We start from the raw sequence: 24,394 nt of genomic DNA, 5'->3' as shown, positions 1-24,394 counted from the left end.
GGGTAATGGGGAGTAGCAATACTAATTCTGAAGTCAATGGTTTTCCACACTCTTAAGACCTGGTCAGACACTGTGGGATGCTACACAGATGTTCTGGGGGAATGAGAGTGCAAGTCACTGTTTCTTCTCAATATATACATACTGCCAGGCCTCCAATCACAGATGCTTAAAAAAACTGGGGCAACTCCTGAAGCGATTCCCTTGGGCCTTTACGACTGTAGGAGGAGACTTCAACCTTGTCAACGACTCACAGTTAGACTGGGTGAGTAAGAAAACTGAAACAGAAGCAACAGCAGGGTAACTAAAATGATTCCTCCACGCAATGGCTGGCAGGCGTATGGAGGGCTTTCCATGGGCAGGAGAGGGAGTACTCCTTCCATTCATACATGCATGCACTGTCCTCCAGGCTCAACTATGTCCTGACACCTGCAGAAACACTAGATAGGTTCACAACGGCAAGGTACCTGGTGCAAGGCATACTGGACCACTCCCCGCGACACATGACTGCAAGACAGAGGGAACCCAGGGAATGGAGAATGGCTACATGGAGATTGGCTAATAAAAAGGTTGGGAAGGCCCTAGATAAAGCCACAGAAATCTTCTTTAAGGAAAAGAAGAGCATGGTAACTATCACCAGCACAATGTAGGAAGCCTACAAAGCAACTCTTGAAGGGGTGATCATAATAGGGAAGTGAGTGATAGGAAAACTCATGGTAGAAGCCTGGATGATCTAGAACAGGATATAGAGACTCTAGAAAGAGACGTGGCCGCCAGGCCCACAAAGCCTCTTAGAGTTTAGAAGGAAAAGTGCATCGAGTACAGGAAAGTGATGCGCCAGGAGGTCAAAAATGCTTTCCTCTCTAAGCTAAAATAAATATATAAAGCCTGCGATAAAGCTAGCAAACTGCTGGTGTGGATCTGCGTAACAGAGATCCAGTCAGAAGTCAGAGAGACCATTAGAGGCAGTAGATGAATAGCAGAAGTCTTCACACTCTACATGGCCCCCTTCTACAAACCGAAAACAGAGACATCAGATGAAGAAATAAGAGAGTTTGTAAGGGACTGCCTGTTGAAAACTCTGAACCAGGAGCAGCGTGAATCTTTGGAGTCTGACCTGACCAACTCGGAGACTGCAGTAGAACTGGCTCAACTATATGCGGGGAAGGCCTCTTTCCCCAATCGTCTACCTGTGGAACTCTTTCGTAAATTGGCTAGGCAGGGGCAAAACCAGTCCTACAGATGTACCGTGATGCCCTTAGTGTAGGGACTCTGCCACCAGATCTACGTGCAGCAACCACTGTCTTAATACCTAAAGATGGAAACCCCGGCTATAGGTGCAACTCATACAGGCCAATTTCTTTGCTGAATACAGACGTAAAGGTCCTTGCGAAAGTGCTAGCTAACAGGCTGAGTGTGGTGATATCGGACCTAGTGGGGGTGGACCAGACAGGCTTCATGCCCTACCAGTCGATCAAATTGAACTTGTGGCACCTCCACAACAACTTCACGCAGGAGGGAGGCACAGAGAATAACTCTCTAGGCCAGTGGTTCCCAACTTTTTGACTTTTGTGGACCCCCACTTCATCCTTACTGGAACCCGTGGCCCCCTCTGAATCCTTACTGGAATTCGGGACCCCCCCCCCCCCCAATATTGTAGCTAGATCAAATTACTGTACAAAGGGCCCTACGCCAGAGTAAAAGTTAATAATTGTCTTTTGATGGAACTCCCCACCTGTACAGGCACGTGACAGGGATGCCCACGCTCGCCGATGTTATTCACATTGGCAGTGGAGCCTCTAGCGCCTCTAGTGAGAGTTGATGCCAGGGTCTGGGCGGGAAGTTCGGCGTGGGAGGAGTGAATCTCACTGTATGCCGATTACATACTTGTCTACCTGACTCAAACTGATGACTCTCTGTCCTGTATCTAAGAAATATTCCCAATCTTTGGTGATACCTCTGGATTTGTGATCAAAAGGGAAAAAAAACAACAACAAAAAAACACAACCACTCCTCTGCCCCATGGGAGGGTGGGTGCAAAGCAGCCCACTACCATTGCCCCTTCGAGTGGAACAGCATGATTTAACCCCGGACAGCGCTGAAGACTCTCCATCGCTCTAAATCTGAAGGCAGTATTGCGCTCCCCAATATCAGGAAGTAGTATGAAGCCACTCTGGTGGGAGTGGTAAATGATTGGGTACACAGCAGACACAGGTGAACCAGCAGTCAGGGTAGACAGATGGGGGATGAGTGAACACAGTTGCATGCACATGCTATACGGAGGCAGGCTAAATAATAAAGCATGTCCGTCAATGGGTGTGGTCTTCACAGTCTGGCAGAAGCTGCTTAGAGAGATGAACTGGGACACACGACTTACGCTCTGGGGAGGCACATGGATATGAAAAGTGACCGCTCTGAAGGGTTTCCAGGGTTGGGACAGGATAGGCATAACCATACTGGCAGACGTATGGGACGCCAATGGTGTGGTCCCATTTGCCTATCTGCAAGAGGAGTATCAAATGCCTTCTACTGTTCAAGTATAGACAGTTGCGACATGCCCTTTTGCATAGTATCTCCAAAATGAGGCGACCCAAGAAGGATTCCCGTTAGAGAACAGACTGCTAGATGGACGGATTAAACACAAACTGATTTCCCTGACATAGGGAACACAGATGCGGAATACCCAGGGAACCTTAACACACCTCAAAGATAGATGGGAGTAGGACATTGCAGAAACTGAGAAAGAGAACTGGCAGGACGCCTTGAGTTTTCCAGCTGCAGGGGCTTTAAAGGATAGCTATAGGTTTATTAAATTAAAACTCTTACACAGGGTATATTATACTAGACCATTGCTACACAAGACTAGGAAGGCAAAAGATGCTCTAAGCCTTCGAAACTGCGGGATGGAAGGCATATTCATCCACACATGCTGGCACTGTCCATATATTCGCCATTTCTGGCACCAAGTGGTAGAATTGTTGGGAAAAGAGCAGTGGGAGGCACCACCAAGTTGCCACAGACCTGCCCTTCCTGGGGTATGGCCATCTGCAGATTTCACCAAATATAAAAATTACTAGTAAACCTGCCATCCTAGTGGCCAAAAGAAACATTGCCCAGAAGTGGGGACGAGAGACGACCCCCGCCCTTCTGGCAAATGGAGGAAGGGATTAATTGTTGCAAAATAGTGGAACGTGAGGTCTACAAAGGTAGGGGCTGTGAGAAGAAATTTGAAAAGATATGGGGCATAGATCTGGATACTTGGGGAATGGGTGCTGTATCAGTGACTGCAGAACAACTGGGTGGGTGGGGGGGGGGGGAGTATAGGGGGTGTGTGATGGGGTTGCAGTACATGTTCGAACTGGTGTACAAGGTAGAAAGGATGTCCTGTGATTGTATCGGTGCAATGTTTACTCGGTGTTACTGTTTATAATAAATGCAAATAAAAAAATAAAAATTGAAAAAAAAAATTATGGTTGACATAATGAGTCATAATTCCTTTTTGGAAGTGAGAAACATCACTCTGCTAAAGAACAGTGTGTGTAATTTCATGCCAAAATTGTCCTGCAGACCGCTAGGATTTCCCCTTCCAAAAATACACATTGCGTGTGTGAAGATTTGTGCGACCTTTCATACACATTCATTCAGCAGGTCACTGCCTGCCACTGTAAGGGTCTAGAGCAGTTGAGTAACTCTCCTTTTGCACAACATGGGTCATTCAGAATGACTGCTGGGATTTCTGGTGGGACTAAACTCCAATTCCCACAGCAGCCGACTGGGACTGAACTTTGCTCTTTGACACGTATATTTTCAGGCATTCGATTGAAAACTCACTTTCTCCTAGAGCACCCCACCATGCAACATGCAAAAAAGACCTCTCACTCACTCACACAGAAAATATATAGGGAACCTCATCTTTGCTCTGTTACGCAGCAGCGTGAGAATTTCAGAAGTTACCTGCCCAGTTTTCTGAATGGCAAAATATGACAGGAGCATTCCTGTTGCTGCTATTGAATTGTATTGGGATGTATATACACATTTGCAGTCGCCCATGTAAGACCTACAATGCCCTTTCAGACTTTGAGTGCTACATACTTCTGCAAAAAAGAAGTAGGGGACCCTGGGTAGTTCCCAAGTTTTAGCTGGAGTGCGGCTCCTACACGGAGAACTCCAGAACACCCACTATGATAGCAGCTGCTCTCCACCTAAAACTTGGGAATCACCCAGGGTTTCCTACTTCTTTTTTGTATAACAATTAAAAGCAGGGTCGAAACCAACTGATGATAGAAAATAGGTACATTTACTGTTTGCGTGGAAACAGTTAATTAATAAAGAAAGTACTATAGCAATCTGTACAATTTTTTATAGGTGGTGAGAAGGATAAACGTAAGAAACTGAAAGGGCAAAGGAGAAGGATGCAAGAAGAAGTAAAACTAACATAAATGGCTCCAAGTACAATCTAGGAGTAACTAATTGATCAACTTACTGTGCCATTTTTGGTGACTGCTGCATTGTCTAGGTAGATGTATCCCCCAATAATATTTAATTGGACACGTAAAAGGACTACAAGCATGCAGGTACTGTAAACTGCCACAATGCTTCTTGTGAAACCTGTGAAAACAGAAGAGAAAAAAAAAAAAAAAAAAAGACAAAAACAAATGTTTAGCTACCTCAACAAGGAAACAGTACGGCTAGTGAACATTTTTAGGTCATAAAATGCTGACTTCGCAATAACACTGCACTGATAGTTGTAACTACTTGAGAATAGAAGTGTCATACTGTGTACATAATTGTGTGGCACTCACTGGTTACACACAGAAATGATAGCCAAGTAGAGTTAATGATGCAAATATATAGATAATAATACACTTACATAATACTAAGAGTAGGAAGGTTCTAGAGAAGTGAGACGGGCCCTGCGAGGGGACAGGCACATGGGCTGTGTTGGTCTTCGAATATGAGAAGATAGGTTTTGAAGGCAGAGTGAAAACAAGGAGGAGGCGGAGTTTGCCCAGAGTTTCAGTGTAGTGGAGAAGTTCATGTGGATAGAATTAGCCATACCTGAATAGAAAGGTGGTCTGTGTGCTTTGTTTGACTACCAGCCAGCTGGCTCGGAGTTCACAGGAAATAATCACAGGTGACTGAAGAGTAGGTGCTTGCCCACTGTTATTATTGTTTCCAGAAGTGAATGTAAATTGCTAGGGACATATTAGAAGGTTATTCCTCTGGCTCACTGTGCTCACGACCAGGGTGAATTTTCCTAATATTTAAAAGCTGGGAGTTTGTTATTGTGGTAGTGAAGTTGATAAACGATTCTGGACAAAATATTACGGACCAATCGGGGGCACGGGGATGGAGAAAAGTGCTGGACAGGATGGTATTAGAAAAGGAAGCTGGAAAGATTTCAGTTTGTAGTGGGTTCCCATGTGAAAGCTGAAGCTTTCTACCCAATGCTTAATGGCCGTTCAATTCTACATTACAATTTTCTACCCATTACATTATGCTGAAGCTAGCCAATTTTCAGTTTCTGCTTATTATAAATTCTGGTGTGGTTTTTCACTGTTCACCAGCATTTTAAAACTTTCGAAAAATCATTCTTTTTTGCTCCATACGTAATCTGGAGCATGGTATTTTTCTGTGCTTTGAAAATGCCCGCATCCGTTTCTATTGTCAATTATTCCTTCAATTTTACCTGCTTCCTCTCAAACTAAATACGAAAGATCACATACCACCTTAAATTACAAAAAGCAACAAAGACGTGACTGTTTCCCTTGCCTGTGTGTACCACAAGACAGCATCATTCACAAAACTGACACCCGTCCACTCCATGAGACATTTCTGAAAAGGAATACAGACTTATGTGATGCACCACACGAAACATATGAAGACATACTAGAGAAAGTAGTGGTCCCAGTGATGGACCTTGTGGGTGTATAAATAAACAATATAAAATGTGCTGCTGTACTGTCTTCTGCAACATATATACCTTTGCAAAGTTCGAGGTTAGAAGTGATGAGAATGGAGGCACATTTAGGACCTCGTGCCTAACACATAATGCTTCCCTCATAAGTCAAATGAAAACCATCCACGCAAGTAGAAACTAACAGACCGAACATCCAAACACACTAGAGGCACTACAGCTCTGTTCAAATACAATGTAACAGGATTGCCTTTAGCTCAGCCTTTTGCTATGGCATTTGGCTCTTGTATCATGCTCTCCTGAGCATCCTCTAATCAGCCTGTATCGGGCTGAAAATGTCATCTGACAGCTCCAAGTTGGATGGGTGTTATACAAGGAAAAGGAGTCATTTACGGATGGACTAAAATGCCAACATTGATCAGGATTGAGACTCTAGGTGCAGCTACATTAAAACAGTGGCTTCTGGTATGGCTAACTTTATATGTTTTAAGACTGTTACTTTAAACCACTGCAAATTTAATTGTGAATATTAATATACAGCAACCTTTACATCTTTAATGATTGGTACTGACATGAAATGTAATGCCAGCAATGTCTTCGTAAGGCAAAAAACTGCTGATAGTAAGTATAAGTCTGCAACAACTATTCTGGTAGAAACTATGTAATCACAAATCCGGCCCCCCTTCTGAAATGTCCCCAGGTACCAGACTGGATCTAGGCAACTTTGATAACAATTCTCTTATGCGTCAGTAGGTCTCTAGTTTGGGATCTTATTATATGACTGACGGAGTCCGTTCCACAGAATGGGAAGGTTGATTGGTTAGTGAGGAATCTCCAGTTAGGTAGCCTCTTCCAGAAAAGGAGTTTGCAAAGATAAGTAATTTATTCTTTTAATAGAGACTTCTAACTAGCCCATACCAGATCTTAAATCATAAGACAATCCACTGAAAGATGGTTCTCTTTTACATTGCTTTCCACCCCTTTTTTTTTTTGTTTTGCACCGGAGTAGCCCACAAATAGTTGATCGTTCAAATGATGGTCTCTTCCCTGATGAAGAGAAAACCTGAGGGCCTGCTTAGGGTCAAATAGTAGAGGGGGAGAGGTGGAGCTTAGAAAGCAGGCAAGGTGATGGACTGTCCAACGTGGAAGTGTGTAGCTATCTTCAGAAAGAATGCCGATTTCGTCCGAAGGACCAATATGTCTAGTATGGCTGCTGGACATACAGGGCTTGGAGCTCGAATACTCACTCAACTTGCAGACGTAATGTTGATGAGGAAAACAGTTTTGGTGGTCAACAAGCCTAGAGGACAGGACTGCATTGTTACAAAGGGAGTGGACATCAGGCAGGTGAGAACCAGACTGAGGTCCACTCCAACATATCAAAATGTTCCTGTCAACGAGTTAACACTTTCAACTCTTTCAAGAAAAGCAAAAGAACCGGTGATTTACAAAGTGGTGGTTTGACCTGGCAAACGTAAAAAGACCAAAAGATCACCTTTTACTGTTGCCATAGCACGGCCTTACTCGGATAAGGACACATAAAACAGCAGAATGCCAGGCAATTTTGCATTCACGCATTGGATGTTATGGGGGAACACCAGGCAACAAACGTCTTCCAGCATCCTGCATAGACCATTTTAGTGGATGGACACCTAGTGTTAAAATGACACCAACCACCTTTGGAGAGATGCCAAAAGACATCAACTGTCGCAGCTCAAACTCCACACAGAGGTGCAGGTTCTGCAGACTAGGGTGCAAGACCCGGTCTTACAGCTGCAATAGGAGGTCCTACCGAAGGAGCAACCGGATCAGAAAACAAATGCACATGGCCTGACGTTCTAGGTACCATACCCTCTTGGGACAATCCAGAGACACTGGAATTACTTTTTTGATCTATTTTCAGTATTCTAGGCAGGAACAGAAAGGTGTACAGATAATCCAGAGCTTCAGTTAAAACAGAAGGCGTTTTTGAGGTAGTACTGCCATGGGAACCCTAATGCGGAAAAGTGTAGACAGTCCATGTTCTCTGCAGTGGCTACTAGATCAAGCCTGGGTTCTCCCTATTGCTGGCAGATGCCCTCTATCATCTCCGAGAGAAACTGCAATTCACAGTCTGCTAGGCAACAGCGGCTGAGCCTGTCTGCCCTGACGTTTAAGGATCCTGACAGCGGCTGGGCAGAAAAGGAGATGCCCTGAGCTTACAGCCACTTCCAGAGACTGAGACCCTCGTGGCACAGGACCACACTTCGACCTATATATTATGATCCCAGATGGGGATTGTGTTAGCTGTGAGAACCTTTACCCATACTCCCCTTGATGGTCGCATGGAATGCAAAACGCTCACAACTCCAGCAGGTTGGTATGGAGCCATGTTTTCACCAGAAACCAAAGTCTTAGAGAGTAGGGTCTGCTGCAGATTCAATTGCAGTTGAGCAGCTACCACTGCAGGTCGTTTGCAGTCTCCTTCCACACCTGGGCAGACTAACAGATCTCCTTGGTGCGGAGACCTCTGAGACTTCAGATCCCATTGCAGAGTTCACATCTTCTACCTGGAGTGGTGCATGAGTATGATGCAGGTCAAGAGGACCAGAAGCCTCAGAACCGCTCTCCCTGAGACACAGATCACAGGCTGAAACATTGCGATCACAGCCCGAATGTCCTGGACGTGTTGAGGAGGAGGAAATGCTTGGAAGGGCACTATATCCGGGATGGCTCCAATGAAGGGGAGCTGGTGTGAAGGAGTCAGGTGTGACTGCACGTTTATGGAAAAATCCAATAATGTCAAAAGGATGACTGTCTAAAGGGCGACTTACAACTACCTGAGGTGAGCTTGCTTTCAGCGGCAGGTTGTTGAGATATGAGAAGACGGCAATTCCCAACCTCTGCAGATGGGCTGCAACCACCATCATCACCTTTGTGAACATCCGAGGTGCACTGGTAAGAGTAAAGGGGAACACAGAGAACTGAAACTGCTCCTGGCCTACCTGAAACCGCAGATAACATCTGTGGACATCTGGACAGTTATGTGAAAGTAAGCATCCTGCAAATCCAGTGCCATCAATTGGTCTCCTTAATCCAGGGCAGAGAGAAATTGGACAAGGTTCAGCATTTTGAACTTGTCCTTCCAGAGGAAGAAGTTCATTGGGTGAAGACTCAGGATGGGATAAAGGCATCTGTCATTCTTCAGCACCAGAAAGTAAGAGAAGTAACAACCAGTTCCACAATTTAGAGCACTCATTGGTGGGATGTGATAATCCTCCACCTGGGGAGGTAGATGGTGATGCGGCCTCCTAGTAGGCAATCGTGTTATGCTGAGGGTGACTTAAAGATGTTTTGCTGCAGCAGTGGGAAGTGGGTGCTGGACTTTAGGTAGCATGTTCCTCGAGCAGCCTATACACTTTTGACGATCTCGGACTATAAATCAAAAGGACTTGGAGACCTTTTGGTGCTGAGACACGTATTGGCATTGCCTCTGCTAATATCCCCTAGCAAAGCCTCAAAAGGGGTGAGTTTGCTGGGTAAATTACAGCGCCAGGTCTAGTGGAGTCCAACTTCACGCCAAACAATCTACAGCCATTGAAGAGCCTAGCTATCAGGTATTGTTGGACATCAGAAGAGATGCATCTGAATTCAATCCAGAGGTGGCATTGAAGCATCACGCTGGTTCTGACTGCCCTACCAAGACAGTCCGCTAAATCCAAGCCTGAGCAATTTGAGTAGTTTTCTGTGTCCTGGCCATCTGCGATGAGACGCTGTTGGGTTGGCTGGATGTCCTCGGGAACAGCTGGCAAGATGTCAGTCACTCTGTGCAAGTAGCTCTCCATATGCTTGGTGAACATCTCCATATGTATGGACTCTCTTTTCAGTGGGAGTTGTAGGCAACACATTTTAGTTAAGGCAACTTGTGGATGCCTGCCCCATCAAGCTCTCCGGGGTAGGGTGTTAAAGGAGAAAGCCTTGATCCCCAGGAACAGGCCTAGGTCGTCTTGCCTGCCTATTACCTCAGGGGCAAGATCCTGGATTTGCCCAGGTGCCCTCAAGGACATTGATGAGGGCTTCATTAAAAGGAAGAAGAGGTTCTTGGTTCGTTTGACCTGTGTTGAACACTTCAGTTACAATACTTGTCCTCACCTCTGTAGTGGGCAGGGTGTGATCCAAAACGTCCACTGCTCTCCTGATCACTGTTTTGAAGAAGGCAAATTCCTCTTTTGCTAAAGATTAGTGAGAGGAGGGGCAGGAAATTATCTGGTGAAGTGTCCAACCCACTAGGATCTGATAGATCTAGAAATAAGTTTATCATCATTGTAAGATGTGTCATCATGATTATCTTTGTCAGGATCAGGTTGGGAGGTTTCTGAATCAGAGTACAGGCATGCTGTTTGCGGGGGGTATCTAAGTTTCAGAATCCGATAAATCTATTGACCCAGTTTCCTCCATCGAGACTCTAGTTGCAGCCTCAGCTGTATCACCGTCAGTCACTGCACTAAAGCTGAGGCCAGCAGAACCAGGCTCGGAGATGAGTTTGGCCTCGAAGTGAGGTGGGGTTGTATCAGCCAACCTGCCAGAGGCCACCTCAAATCCTTAGGGTCTAAAGGAAGCTGGTGTTTTACCAAATATTTTGTCCAAGGCCAGCTTCAGTGTAATAGCAATGGAGGAGTTGCTGATGGCCTTGGAAAGTCAGGGTACATTGGGGAAGCACCCGGAATGTCACACAGCTTTGAATGATGTGACTGGTGGGACGATGGAGAGCTGTGCTTTGACCTCTTGTACTTTGATTTTTTGGACTTACCTGGACTTATGATGAACGTTTGAGACAGTTCTGAGATCGCAGCTTTAGCTTTGCAGATGGCCGCCTTGTTCATCTTCATGCAGCATTAGCACAACACCGAGTTATGCTTTTAACAAAGTCAACAGGGACAGATCTCATGAGTATCTGTTACAGATATCGGAAAGTTGCAGTCCTTGTAAGGTTTAAATCATGTGGTTTTTGGAGGAACATGCCCCTTGCACACGGGATACATTTTGAGGAAAGAAGTTTGGACAAACTGGCAGAATTCTAAGGAGCTCCAGTTCCGTGTCGGAACACATGAAAAGAAAGGAAATTAGGTCAGCGCGCATAGGTGGTGCAGATATAGAGGCTCTAGTGTCACATCCAGGGCCTGGCAGCTCCAACGCGGAGCTGCATGACATCACCTACCAATGCGCAAGAATATTGCTATCAAAATTCTCCAGATCCAGTGTGGGGGTATTCAAATTAGGAATCTTCGGTTAGAAGTTTCTATCAGAAAAGCTAATGAAGTTACACTTTATTTTTTACCAACTCTTTTAAAAAAGAAATATGAATCCAATAATTTTCTACGTTCAAATTGCTGAAAATAGACACTTTAGTCCTTATTTATCTTTGTCAAATCATCGGTTTCATCAGTTTTAAGACCACTAGAGGGACAGCCTTAATAGAAAGCAGGCCATGGCCCTCGCAACTTATCGCCCTTCAAGGATACAAAGAAAACATTACTTACCTTTAGAAACGTTCTTTATAGTAGATAAGATACTTACCTGCAGATTTCTCACCTGTTGACCATCCCCCAGATGCCAAAATGGATAAAGAACTTCTCCATAGCTCTCCCACACTGGTAGAGGTTGCTGGCTCTACCTCAACACTGGAAGTAATGCAACAGTGATATTATTGGAGCCATAAAACACAAACCCTGGCACCCGATGTCAGTTCTTCATTCATTTTTTCACTGCACTAGAGAGAACGAGATAAGGAAATGACTGCCAATATGAGGCTATGCAGTGCAACAATCTAAAATGGAGCCTTTTTAATCTGGCCTATAATTACCCTTCAGAACGGAGATGTGGGTCGGATAGGTCAGGCTCTACAGGTCAATAAAATAAACATTAGAAAGGCCATTACTAAAGGTAAGTAACTTTTTTCTCCAATGGACACTTCTACCTGCAGATTCCACACCTATTAGACAGATTCCAAACCAGTATTCATGCTGGGTGGCGAGTCTGAAGGAATGATCAGATGAGGCAATCATGGATAACAAGTGTGCAAAATGGCCATCCCTTCTCACCTCTGAATTCAATCAATATTACTTGATGAAAGGTGTTATGGGGGGCCCAAATTTCAGCCACAGGAACACTCCTTTCCAGTATGGAGGTGGAAGACTTTGCTCTGGTGCAACAGACCCAGATTCTCTCCAGTGGTTCATTCTTGGCAAGGGTGTAACATATTTATAAGCAGTATTATCTATCAGGTTAAGGTTTCCTCCTGCCTTGCCTTTCTTGCTGCTTGTATATCTCACAAACAGCTCTTTGTCAGAACTGATCTCCTTAGAATAGCCAGTGTAAATACTAGGGTCCAACTGGTGTAATCGCCCCTCTCTCCTCCTCCTTAGTGGGATGAGAATAGAAGGCAAAGAAGGAAATGTAACCACATTGAGAAAAAAGTCACTTTAGTTTTGAGGACTAGTTTGTTGAGGAAGAAGTACATGTATGGCAGAAGGATGCTTGGTCTTTGCAACTCACTGACAAGCTTTGCTGAGGTTATGGCAAGTTAGAAAAACTGCTATAAACTTCAACAATCTCAACTGACAAAAGGAGAAGCACAAAAAGGGAACCAGTGGGGCATAATAAATCAAGTTAGAGGAAACATTTATCAGTCCCTCAAAACTAATCATGTCTTTAGGAATCTGAACACAGAAGTCTGGTCTGGTAACCATAAACGGCCAATGCTGCAATGTAGCTCTTAAGTATGTCAAGAGTACAACCCTGCTGGGGGAGCAACGCACAAAGTCAAGGACCTCTGACAGATAAGTCTCCAAGGTATTCATATTTCTGCACCTCACACAAAGTGATTAATCTATTCCGCATTCCAGAGCACACTGTCTTGGTGGAGGAGCAACGAGCAGCCCCATGGCAGTTCAAAGAAGCTTAGGTGTACCCGCTTAACCTTGAAGCATAAAAGAGAAGGCCCTGGTTGGTATGCAGTACCTGCCCCTGGCTGGAAGAGGAGGTCTGTCCTTACAGAAAGAGCAGGGCACACCAGGAGTGGCATAAGAGGTCTGGAGAATCTTCCTTAGAACACAAGTGTTGCAAATGTGTGCTCTACTAATTCTGGATGGAGACACCACTCTAGATCTGCAAGAACAAACTGACTAAGGTAGCTGGTCTTGGAGTTCAAAGAGCTGACAAGATGGCTTGATACTAGCTAGATCCCATGCAGGTGTGCTTAAGCCCTTAGTCTTAATGCTTCGACAGAGAAGGCAAAGTCCAACTCCTCCCGGTTTGTTGATGTACAACACAGAGGTCATGTTGTCCATCAAGGTTACGACAGACTGATCATGAGGAGGGAGAAAGGCCTTGACCCCCAGAAGAATGACCTTCTGTTTCAGCAGGCGGACAGGAAATACGTGTTTAGCTGGAGTGCAGAAGCCTCCGATCTCCAGCTCCTCCAGATTAGCATCCAAACAGATAGTGAATGCATCAGTCACCACGGTAGACACTGCTGGTGGGGGTCACAAAAGTCCCTAAGGGATGTGATCCTCCACAGGTCACCTAGGCCAGATCCACTGCAGTGTCCTGGGAGATGACAATGTTTTCTGACAGATCTCCCCTGTGCTGGAACCACAGCCTGTGGAGGCACCATGGGAGAGGTTTTGTATGTCCTCACATGCCAGCACACGTTCTGGACCTGAAGGATGACTAGTAGGATGCAGATTGATGAAAAAAACCAAGTCCAACAGTAGTGACACTGTTGCCTGCAGATGATGCAACACCACCTACAGCAATCTGGTTCTGAGCAGCCAGTCTTCCAGGTAAGAGAATAAGAACCACTGCCTTCACCTTCATAGAGTCCTGAGGTTCCTATGTCAGCGTAAATGGGAGGAACGCAAACTGGTAGTGAATGGGCCCTGCCACAAATCACAGGTACCTCCTGTGAGACTGCAAGATTGATATATCGAAACGCACTTCCAGCAAAACAAGGTACATCATTAAGGCTTCCACTTCCAACACCAAAAGAACCTGATCCAAGGGCAGCATATTGAACTTTTCCTTGCAGAGGTAAATGTTTGGGAGCCTGAGGGCTCGGATCGGACGAAAACCATAGTTCTTCCTGGAAACCAGGAAGTACAGAGAGCAGCAGCCCTGTCCAGCCCTGTCCTGATCTGGAACAAACCCCACCTTTCCCTTCTGTAGCAGGGCTGCCTGCTCCAGTTGCATGATTAGGAAATTGTGTCCTTACCAAAAGGATTGATTTGGGGAGTCTGGGAAAATATCTGCAGGAAAAGTAAGTCATCCCTCCCTTTTATACAATTTGGAGGATACTTGATCTGATACTATGGACTTATAGGTCTTCAGAAAGGACAATACTTACTGCCCCGTGGGTTCCAGATGCTCATTCATGGAAAGCTAAAGCGGTATTCAAGGTGGTGCAGGGTAAGAGATGGAGCCAGTGACCTCTACTGGCCGGTACAGGAGAGCTACTGAAACATTTCTGGATCCAGACCTGCACCTGGGGGTATTCAACAAGTAAAGAAAATGCCCGTAAAAGTATTCATCATAAACACCCCAGCTGTTCTCTCTGGAAGCATACAGGTCCACAGGAGAGTACCTCTCCTCTCCCTGACATATAAGGGGGAACACCAAAGTTATACAGTCCTCAAAACAGTGGAATCTGTGAAACGTACTGGTGAGAGCCAAAGGGCCAAGCCACAGCCTAACAGCTGGTTAGACCTAGTGACCCCCTTTTCACTGAAGCAGAACATCACTCCAATAAGATCAGAAATATAACCACCAACTTTAATACAGAGATATCATTAAGGTCCCTGGTGCCAAGAAAACCACCAAAAGTTCGTATAATTCGTATTATATTTGTATTGTTTCTACTTCTTGTGCCCTATTTGAGTTGTCCAAATAGTCTAGTATGAGAACGGCACTTACCACTGGGCCTATCAGTCTCACAAACAGAAATCGATCAGTGATCCTAAATAGATTCTAAACTGTGGCCAGCAAACTGTGCACACATCTCTGCAAAGAGCTAATTCACTGACCTATTGCCCCAAATACAAGAGAAACTAGTACTTATCAGTTCATGAAGCTTAAACCTAATCTGAAATGTCAGTGTGAAATGACAAGCAATGCCAGATCACACAAAGGGAGCAATCTAGACCAAACTGCAAGACCAATTTATAAATAACTTGTTAGGTCCAAAATGTCTGAAATGTTTGTGCATTTACTCGTCTTATACAGATAGAACATGACCTAGCAGTGCAGACCAGAAAGCCCTTACCGAGGAGGACATGGACTAACTTGCACAGGGCTGGTTGCTTTCTATAATGGACCAGACATGGGGAACAAGTATTCGCCAAACCAATAGATGTGGCCTGCTTTAGGTTGGTGTCATTTACTGTTTTGTGCTTTAAGGAGTGTAAATTGATGTATGATGTATGCGGATTCAATCAAACATAAAACAGATAGAAGTACCCATAAATGTGCAAACAGAGACAGACACAAACCCAGAATTAGTCGGACAACACAATACAGGGACATGCACACACAGGTCATTGATTAATGGTGGAAAACAAGATCAGGCTAGCTGAAAGCTTGGAAAGTAGACCTATATTGAAGGGACACAGGCCATCAGGTACTGGCATTAAATAGCAGAGCTATCCATCAGGGGCATGATCTAGTTAGAATAAAGGAGCATACATTTCACACAGCATATCAATCTTTAGATTATTCAGATCTAGCAATTATAAACCCCTACATGGCAGGGTTACATCCCATTCCCCATAACCTTGCAGGTCTGGATTAAGCTCAGCATAGCCAATGGTCTAGTAGCATATGACCCATAGTGTTAACCCTGACAGCAGCGCTATTGCAAAAATGACATCAATCCTACAGAAATTTACTTTAGACATCACAGCTATCTCCCCTGCAGGACATATCTGTTTCAATAGTAGCTTGCAAAAGTATCCTTGAAGCTTTAAATAGCAAACACATTTAGGACTCAAACTGCAGAGCCAAACAGGAGACCAAGTAATTACCAGCCCACTTGTAAAGAGCATAACTGCCTCACAGGCTCAGGCCTCAGAAGTCATGCATAGCTGAAAGTTAATTCTTTCAGACTATCTGAGGCCTTATAACATTCGCGTCATCCATCAGGTTATACCACCGTCAGTGCACAACACATCTAAAAAAACCTAGGCTATGACCAGGCACATTGTTTCACGTCTAAAGACACATTAGGTCTCTGAGTAACAGGTAAAAGACTACATTTCGAAAACTAATTAGATATAACAATTTGACTCCCCAGAAGAACAGAGCTATCTCACAGGCAACAATCCTCCCACTGCAATACAAAATAAACTACCTCAAAAACATACTGCTGTAGCCCTGGAGATGCATAGAAGCACTAGATGGAGCCTCAGCAATGCACTGGTGGTGGATGGAGGTGAAGGGAGTATGGGTGGCACATTACAACTCTACACAAGAACCAGAAAGAAAATACTCGACCCCCAAAGTAAATTTATGAGTTGCAGCACCAAGGTCAGGTGCAAGCCCACACCAGCAGAAATGGGGAAGCACATGAAACCCAAATATGACACCATGAGAGCACCAATCTCCTTAGGCTCTCTAGCTCCACAAGATTAACAAGGTGGTTGCAAAAAGCAAGTGTCATGGGCTAGGCTAATAATCCCCAAAACATGCTACATGCGGGACAGGAAAAGCAAACATTGGGGATTTTAGATGGCCCACCAAGTCCAGCAAAACCTCTAGGAGACAAGGGGAACACCGCAGAAAAATTGGAAGGTAGGCAAAATGCAAGAAAAGCCACCGCCATTAGATCACACAAAAAGGAACATGTAAAGACTGGATAACAACAAAGTGCTGAATGGGAAACAAATCCTTATCCCAGCAAGCATCAATCAACAAGGTGTGGGCAGTGGAAGTAGGCCAAAGCAAAAATCACCAACCAAACCTGATATATAGAGGTTTGATTAGAACTGGAGAAAAGAGTATCTCTATCAATGTTGGCATAGTATTGCTCATCTATAGTGATATGGCTGAAGGCACGCATAGACCACCAGATAGCCACCTCAGCCTCCAAATCAAACCGAACTGAAGAGTCTAAAGGGCTACAGGCCATCCCAGAACGAAATGCGCAGCCTCAGATACTATCCCATCCCTCTGAAAAGGAGAGAAACAGCATCACTGATGCACACAAACAAACTATGTTTTCATTGCTGCTTAGAAACATCAAATGTAGCACTGAAATCACATTTTTATTCTCCTTCTAGTTAGTACAATCCCAAACACAGGAACGCTGTTTGACAGAGTAGCACTGGGTTAATTTTCACTTGCAATGTAAGGTGTAAAGAATTGAACTATTAGTAAGAAATATATTTTTACTACAACGAATAGGGGATGAAATAGTCTGAGTTTAATAAAATGAAATATAAAGAGCAGGTTAAGCCCCCTATTCCTGGTGTGTTTTTAAGGGCACAAATCATGTTGTCAAACAGAAGGTATTCATCGACCGAGAATATAAATAAATCAAGGACATACCAGAATATATGAAATAAAAAGCACGCATTTCGTGTAGCACAATTTATAATGTTCATGGATTATGGAACTCTGACTTACTTATTATTTTTAGATCCTCCCATATCTCTAGCTTGTTTGACGGCCTTTGAGAAAGAAAACGAAAATTATTTGCAGTCTACACAAACAAATCGTAAAGATGCCTGTCAATACCAAACCTTGGGAAACTCTTTGCATTTCTTATGACTAGGCAAACAACTTAATATGTTACCCTTCATCTCTTTTCTACCATGGTTACCCAACCAATGTTTATCCAGAACCACTCAGATGCTTAACTTCAGCTTTGGAGGAAAATTAAAAACCAAGAAAAAGGGACTGATCCACAAACAATTTTGTGTACCTAATTGGGTGGTAGGTGGACAAAATAAAAAAATATGGCAGTAACGTCCAGGACAGCATATGTGGAAATATCACTTGTAACAGTGGAAAATCCATCAAATGTGAAAATTTAGTATCGGGGTGATTGCAAGAATGTACCGGGGAAGAGGTGATGCCAAAAACAGTGAACATCCAGACGCTCATAGGTGTGTGGACATAAGCATTCTGCACGTAGTTTCCCCATCCTAAACCTCACAAAAACGTACTCATGTGAAAGGCAGGGGCAAGTGCATTCCCAAGAAGGAAGGTTTACAAAATAGTGTTCACATCAAGGTGTGGCCTAAAACAAAGGGGAAAAATCCTCTCAACATAACTTCTTTAGGCTGCACCAACTGAAGCAAACTCCCGATTGCATTTTCCAAGCAAATAAGACTAAAAGCACCATTCACCTCTTTTTTAGCAGTGATGTTAGGCTCTCTGAATTCAGCTGCTGCATTAGGGCATCTCTCAGAGTAGGAAGCATCGATAAAACTGAAAATTAAATAAACAGAGAAAAATATCTTTCAAAATTAGGTTTAGACTGTAGTAACGCATTATCGTCCTCCACCAATATCAACCATCCATTGGCAAGATTTACAATACATTACTGGGAAGTTTGAATCTTATGTATTAATGATTTATGCTTACAACTTACACAGACTTAAGAATTTTAGGGGATTTACAAAGTATCCCTGCAGTAAGTATGTAATTCTGTGCAATTTGTATATTTCCACACATGCTCCTGCCTGTTAAGGTGCAATTTTTCCGTCTCTCCAGTGTGCTCTGAATCTACACGGATAGGGCAGAGGAAAGAGGTCATGCATTTGTGCTTTTTTGTTTTACTTTTTTTTTGCAAATGGAAATTACCACACATCTTTAGAAAAGAAGTGTGTGTTTCCATCTCTTGCATATTCTGGAAAATAGAAAGATATAAATTTAACATAAAAGTCAACACGGTAACTGTGTAAAACATGTATTCACAGAATAAAGATTAAGGAAGCAAAGGAGTGGTCAAACTTGATTCATGTACACCCAAAGTGTAATTAGGAAATCTGTAAAGCGTCTACATCATGGTATTTGTCAACTGCCTTTTTCAAGAATGTGTCAACCGCCTTTTTCAATCTACAATGATTAAAAGTGTTTAGATATCGAGTGTCCAAAGAACAATATTGTGGATGTTGGAAATCTTAATAAATTGCTGACACAATTGTGAGAATTCAGAAACCACGTAACGATATGCAATACATGTATTTGTCACATCATAGCGTAGGGTAAGAATTGCGGGAGGCTGAAAAATGTTTTGCATCACTGAATTTGAGGAGGTACAAAAAGCTCTTGCATAGGAGACTGAGCAGTCTTGTTCCAAGAACAGGAATGCATGAATCACAGGGACCAATCAGTGATGTAGATCCTATATCAACTGTTGGAATTGAAAAGACCCTTGCAAGGTGACGGACGTGAACCCTTACCCTGAGTCCCCCCCCTAACTGCAATAATGTCTGGATTCTTAGTGCCGATTTTTGTTGTCATGGGCAAACTAGGATCATGTGTGAGCCATGACATAGGTCTGTCACACGGATTACGGCTTACTAGGACCGGAAGGAGGAGCCCAAAGCACTACATTAATGGTGGTGAAAGGCTACTGCCTTTGCCAGGAGTTACGCAGCAGAAATGTGGTGGCGGCAGCATACCATGTAGTTATCAGTAGAAGTGAACAGGCCTTTTTACCTGTGTCATTGGAATGAGGCCTACAGGCTCACTCATTCATTTTAAGTTCAGCTGCGTTTAAAGTTCAACTCATCCTTGGTCTGCATCGGACCGGTATTTAGGGCTATGCAGTGCAGGTTTGTTCTAAACATGGGCTAGATGTATGTGTGCCTGGAACAATACATGGAAGATTCTGGATGTCATTTTGGTAGACCCAGGGCTAACTGCCCCCCAGTAACCCCCTCCCCTCAGACAGATTTGTCAACTTCTGCATTCCTGTGAGGTGGGTGAGATTCTGGAGGAAGGAAGAGCCAGGCTCTTCAGTTCACTTCGCAGGGGCGATCTTTGAGTCAGACAGGTTGGTCACTGGAAAGGGGCCTGGCACATCTCAGAAAGGAAATGAGAGTGAAAAGGGAATCATAAAGCGTCAGGCTGAGGCCCTAAGGTAGCATTACGAAAAACGTATCACCGTAGCTGACATTCTGGTGTAAACCCTTCACCTTCCTCCTCGGTAGGGACAGAAGCTATTGCCTACTTCGCCAACAGAGTTTGACCAGCATATAATTGTTCTCCTGTTTAGGTCTCCAGGTAAAGGTGTAATTATGGTCCCCGTTGGTCGAGGCAGAGCAAACAATTCTATCTTGTCCTCTGTATGTTCCAGTTTCAGTGACCAAGCGTTGGAAACAGAACTTTACCAAACCAGAGGCAAATGCTATAATCAACCTAACACCATTAAAGACTGGTCCTTAGCATAGTCAGGAACATTGTTGTTTATTTAGGGACATAGGGTTAGACTTGGTATCAAATGTAGGTTTGTAGTTCTCGTTTCATTACTTTCTGGAAAATCTTGAAAAACTGCTGCTGGGACTTCCTGCAGCTTGGAGAAAAGAAGATTTAAAAAAAAGAAGAGGAATGCTTCTTCTCAAATAGACTGTTGCATAGGCTCTCATTATCCTAATGAGACTACTGGATTTTGAGCGGCAAGATCGTTCACAGTGTGGGGGACTAAGTCTGACCAACGATGGATGACACTTGTCACTCTAAATACGGGTTTTGCTACAGCTAACTAGCAGTGCCTCATCTCTCCCGAATGGTAGAGACAATTGGGCAGCCGAGCGCATGACATCTTAGTACTTCTCAGGGAAGTTGTGGTCACTCAGGTCACAACTGGTTCTCTCATACACAGTACGGTCTCATGTATAAATGACAAAGGCAGTTTAAGTTTTAAAGATTGGTTTAATAAAACGACTGCATTTTAGATAGCAAAGCGTGAGCTGCAATAACCAGAACTATACAACACAGTAAAATAAAAATAGTAACAATGAGAGTGAAGTACAAGAATAAGGCTATCATAGTGCCGCTAGATTATTTTCTCTCTAAGTTATATTTTGAGCACAGCATGTGAAGCTCTAAGCCCGCCTTTAAGGTTCCCCCGGGAGGACATCGACCCTCACACCTGAGCAAAGGCCTGTAATCTGCATCAGCATCTGCAACGGGGCATTCAGCATCTAGTTGTCGGTCCCTGGCTGGAATCTCCCTCTTGACGTATACTAGGACTAGGAAGTGTTTATATAACTAACACGCAGATGTTCTAAGAAAATGTCCCTACGTAAGGATGTGTATTTTCTACGAATACTGGAGACTAAACTTCTACCACGTTTACCGGCAATGTACCAGACTGTAGCCTTGATTGAAGCACAGGACGATCAAGAATGCATTATTTGAGAACACAGTGCTGAACTAAGCTAAACAGTGTGATAGAAGAAATTAAAACAAGACCGTAAAACTGGTTATTGTAAAATAACAGTGCGAAGCTGAATTAAATATATCTACGGCAAAGTGCACAGTGGTCTAGTATGTTAAACTAACGTGCATGAAGCTATATTAAAAATGGCTACACTACAAGACTGTGATGTTTCTCTTCCAACTCCACTTCAAATAGATGAGTATCATCAAAAGCATACATACAGCAGCTGTCTTCTGTGGAGTCCGAACACCACTCCCTTAAAAAGAGATTCTTCGTAGCAGCCACATTAGCACCTTCTGCCTGGGCCAAAGCAATGTCAAAAGAAATATCTGAAAGGAACTTCGCTTGTTTTCCAATAGCTTCCAGCAAACAGAACACTCAGTATCATCCTGCCCAGCCAGAGGAAACTCCTTAAGACCTGAAATTAGAGACTGCGCTGTGTAAGCACCATTAATACCAGCTCTCATGGCTAAATGCGTTCCTGCATAGTTTTTTTTCAAAGCTGAATTCACCTTGATATCAGTTTGATCCTGTAGACAACTCTCCTCAGTTTATAGAAGTGGGCCCTACTAAACTCTCCACCATAGAATACACCACAATCGATTCAGGTACCTTCTTCTCCATATCCTTCAATGGATATAATTTAAACATGAATCTGGGAATTGCAATTTTCATCCGGGTCCTTCCATTCCCATAACAGCCCAGCAACCACATGTTGATGGATTGGTAACCCAGGTGCAGAAACATTCACAAATTTCCTGAGCACTCTATCAGGGGATGTAGATGGTGCGCTGACTGCTGAAAAGTCCATTTAAGTGCAGTTTCTGGTGAAAACACCAGTAGTGTGTTTTTACTTATGAATTTGCCCCTTTGTTCCGGAGGAGTCTTAACAGACTCCCACTCAGAGTATGAGGCTGAAGATATAAGAGGCACCTGATTGTTTGGGCTGTAGAAAAACTAAACACCAGACATTGTCTCCAAAATAACCCTTCTAATCTTCTCCTATAAACCTTCATTTACCTGTTCATGCCACGGTTTAGGAAGAGAAGAACTGGAGTCAGAAGAAGAAAGAGTCACAAAACACTAACCTATGGCGCTTCACAAACAGGCCAAGAAAACTCAGGAGACCGCCCACACACTGTCTTGATACCAACTAACAAGGGAGCTCAGAGTAAACTGCATTTAAATACTGCGCATCCACCGGCTTCCCAGCACGTGCATGGGCCGAGACTACTGTGCATGTGTAGATAAGCATAAAAGACATGCATGGACCTCTGCCCCACATGCATGCACTAACTCTAGACAGAGCTGCATACCATAAGCTACCCTGCCCCACCTGCAGTCTGACAGGGCTCACCAAGCGGCAACTACAGCATGGAAAACACAGCGGGGATGCCAGATACCAAACAGTGCTAGCCCCAGTCCCACATAAGGTATAATTACCTTATGGAGACTGATACCTACAGTGTCTGAGCCTTGCGTGCCGGTAGCCAATTCCCAGCTGGTAGTCCTTCTGCAAACACCAACCCTCTGTCCAAGTTCCCAAATGCTGTTGTGCTAGTTGTGCCCCTGAACTCATAAGCTCCTCCTGTACAGAAGAACACAGGGGCAAACGATGCAGGTCAAGGCCCGCCAAGACCCCACATCCTACTTCCTCATTTCAAAGACATGAGAAAAAACAGGAAGTAAAATAGTGCTGCCTAGTTTTACATGGCTGAGGGTGGGTGGAGCTGTCTGTTGAACTTCCTGTTTTCTCTCATGTTGGAGGTGGGGAATTACCTCATGTATCTGGAGGGCTGGCAAATGTATCCATACTTTGAACAGGGTCCTTGGGGTAGACACATTCTCTATACCTTGGTCTCCTTATCTCCTTTATGCTTCTCCAACAGTTCTGTTAATTCCCTAAGTGTTGCAAAAAGGAGAGGGCAGTAGTCATAGTGGTGGTAACAATATAGTATTGCAGAACTAGGTTCCTTTGATTGAAGGAGATGGCCATGCTGTTTTGCCAGAGGACCCCTGTGTCTCCTTCGCGTCAGGAATTGGGGGGTCTCTGATAAAACTCTCTCCCCGTCTGGAGGTGGTGGGGGATAGTATTTCAAAATAGAAGAATCCCACAATGTCTAGCGGAGGTGATCCAGAATTCTTGCTGCCCTGTGACGTTATCTTCATATTCAAAACATTGGAAAAGTTCTGAACGCTGGTACTTAGGGCACTGTTTTGATGATAGATTGTAAAATTTTAGCGGCTTTGCAATTTCTTCAAGATGGCTTCAATAAGAAACTGGCTAACTGTACTTTAAAGGCCTAATGGGAATCCATGACAGGGCTTTGGGTATCAGAAGAGCTACTTCTCCAAAATGAGGATCTGGTAGTGAGCATCTAAGGAAGTTTTTCCACTTCTGGACCACCAGTTAAACTTATGCTGTCATCTTGGGATCTGCCCCTTGTGTTAAAAGCTTTGCAGGGGGGTTCCTTTTGAACCACTGACTTTAGTGGATTTAAAATATCCGACCATGAAGGTGGTATTTTTAACGGCGATTACATCCGACACAATGATGGGGGAACTGGCTGCATTGCTGTGCAAACCTCCTTTTCTTAAGAGGACGGAGGATGGGGTGACTAAGTCCTAAACCTGCTTTCTTTCGTAAAGTGCTATGTAATGTTCACATTCAGCAGGAAGTTCTGCTGTTGTTTTTTTTTTTTTTTACTATTCCATCCAGGAAATGTGGCTTTTTTTATGCCAAATGGGCCATTTCTGTGCATCAGGAGACATCTAGTCATTTTATAAAGTCAAACCACTTATTCATGATGTCTGGGGTAAAGCACCAACATCACAAGACTTCCAATGTCTCCACCAGTAGGTTGACCCGGGAGACTTGACTTATTCCTTGTCTTACTCTTTCACTCATGAACCCATCCCTGAGAGGGTTCAGGGCAGATCTACTTCCTGGGCAGATGTACAGTGTGTCACCAAATGAGATTTGTTGGGCAGCCACTTGGGCGTCTTCCCACACTTTTCTCAGGCACTACAGACTTGTGGGTGTCAATCTACCCATT

At 44.0% G+C, this 24,394-nt stretch overlaps 1 protein-coding gene across 1 annotated transcript in view; it reads right to left on the bottom strand.

The window, feature by feature from the left end:
* PEX3 (peroxisomal biogenesis factor 3) overlaps positions 1-24,394 on the bottom strand; it is a 137,158-nt gene that overhangs the window by 75,324 nt on the left and 37,440 nt on the right. The window contains exons 3-5 of the mRNA XM_069235121.1: positions 18,295-18,376; positions 17,570-17,613; positions 4,481-4,605 (exon numbers count right to left, since the gene is read on the bottom strand). Coding sequence (XP_069091222.1) covers positions 4,481-4,605; positions 17,570-17,613; positions 18,295-18,376 — 251 coding nt within the window. The remainder of the gene's footprint in view (positions 1-4,480; positions 4,606-17,569; positions 17,614-18,294; positions 18,377-24,394) is intronic.

The sequence above is a fragment of the Pleurodeles waltl genome, chromosome 5, assembly GCF_031143425.1.
Source record: "Pleurodeles waltl isolate 20211129_DDA chromosome 5, aPleWal1.hap1.20221129, whole genome shotgun sequence".
In the NCBI taxonomy this organism is placed as follows: domain Eukaryota; kingdom Metazoa; phylum Chordata; class Amphibia; order Caudata; family Salamandridae; genus Pleurodeles; species Pleurodeles waltl.
Note: the sequence above shows the minus strand (reverse complement) of the source record. Positions and strands in the feature narration are given on the sequence as shown.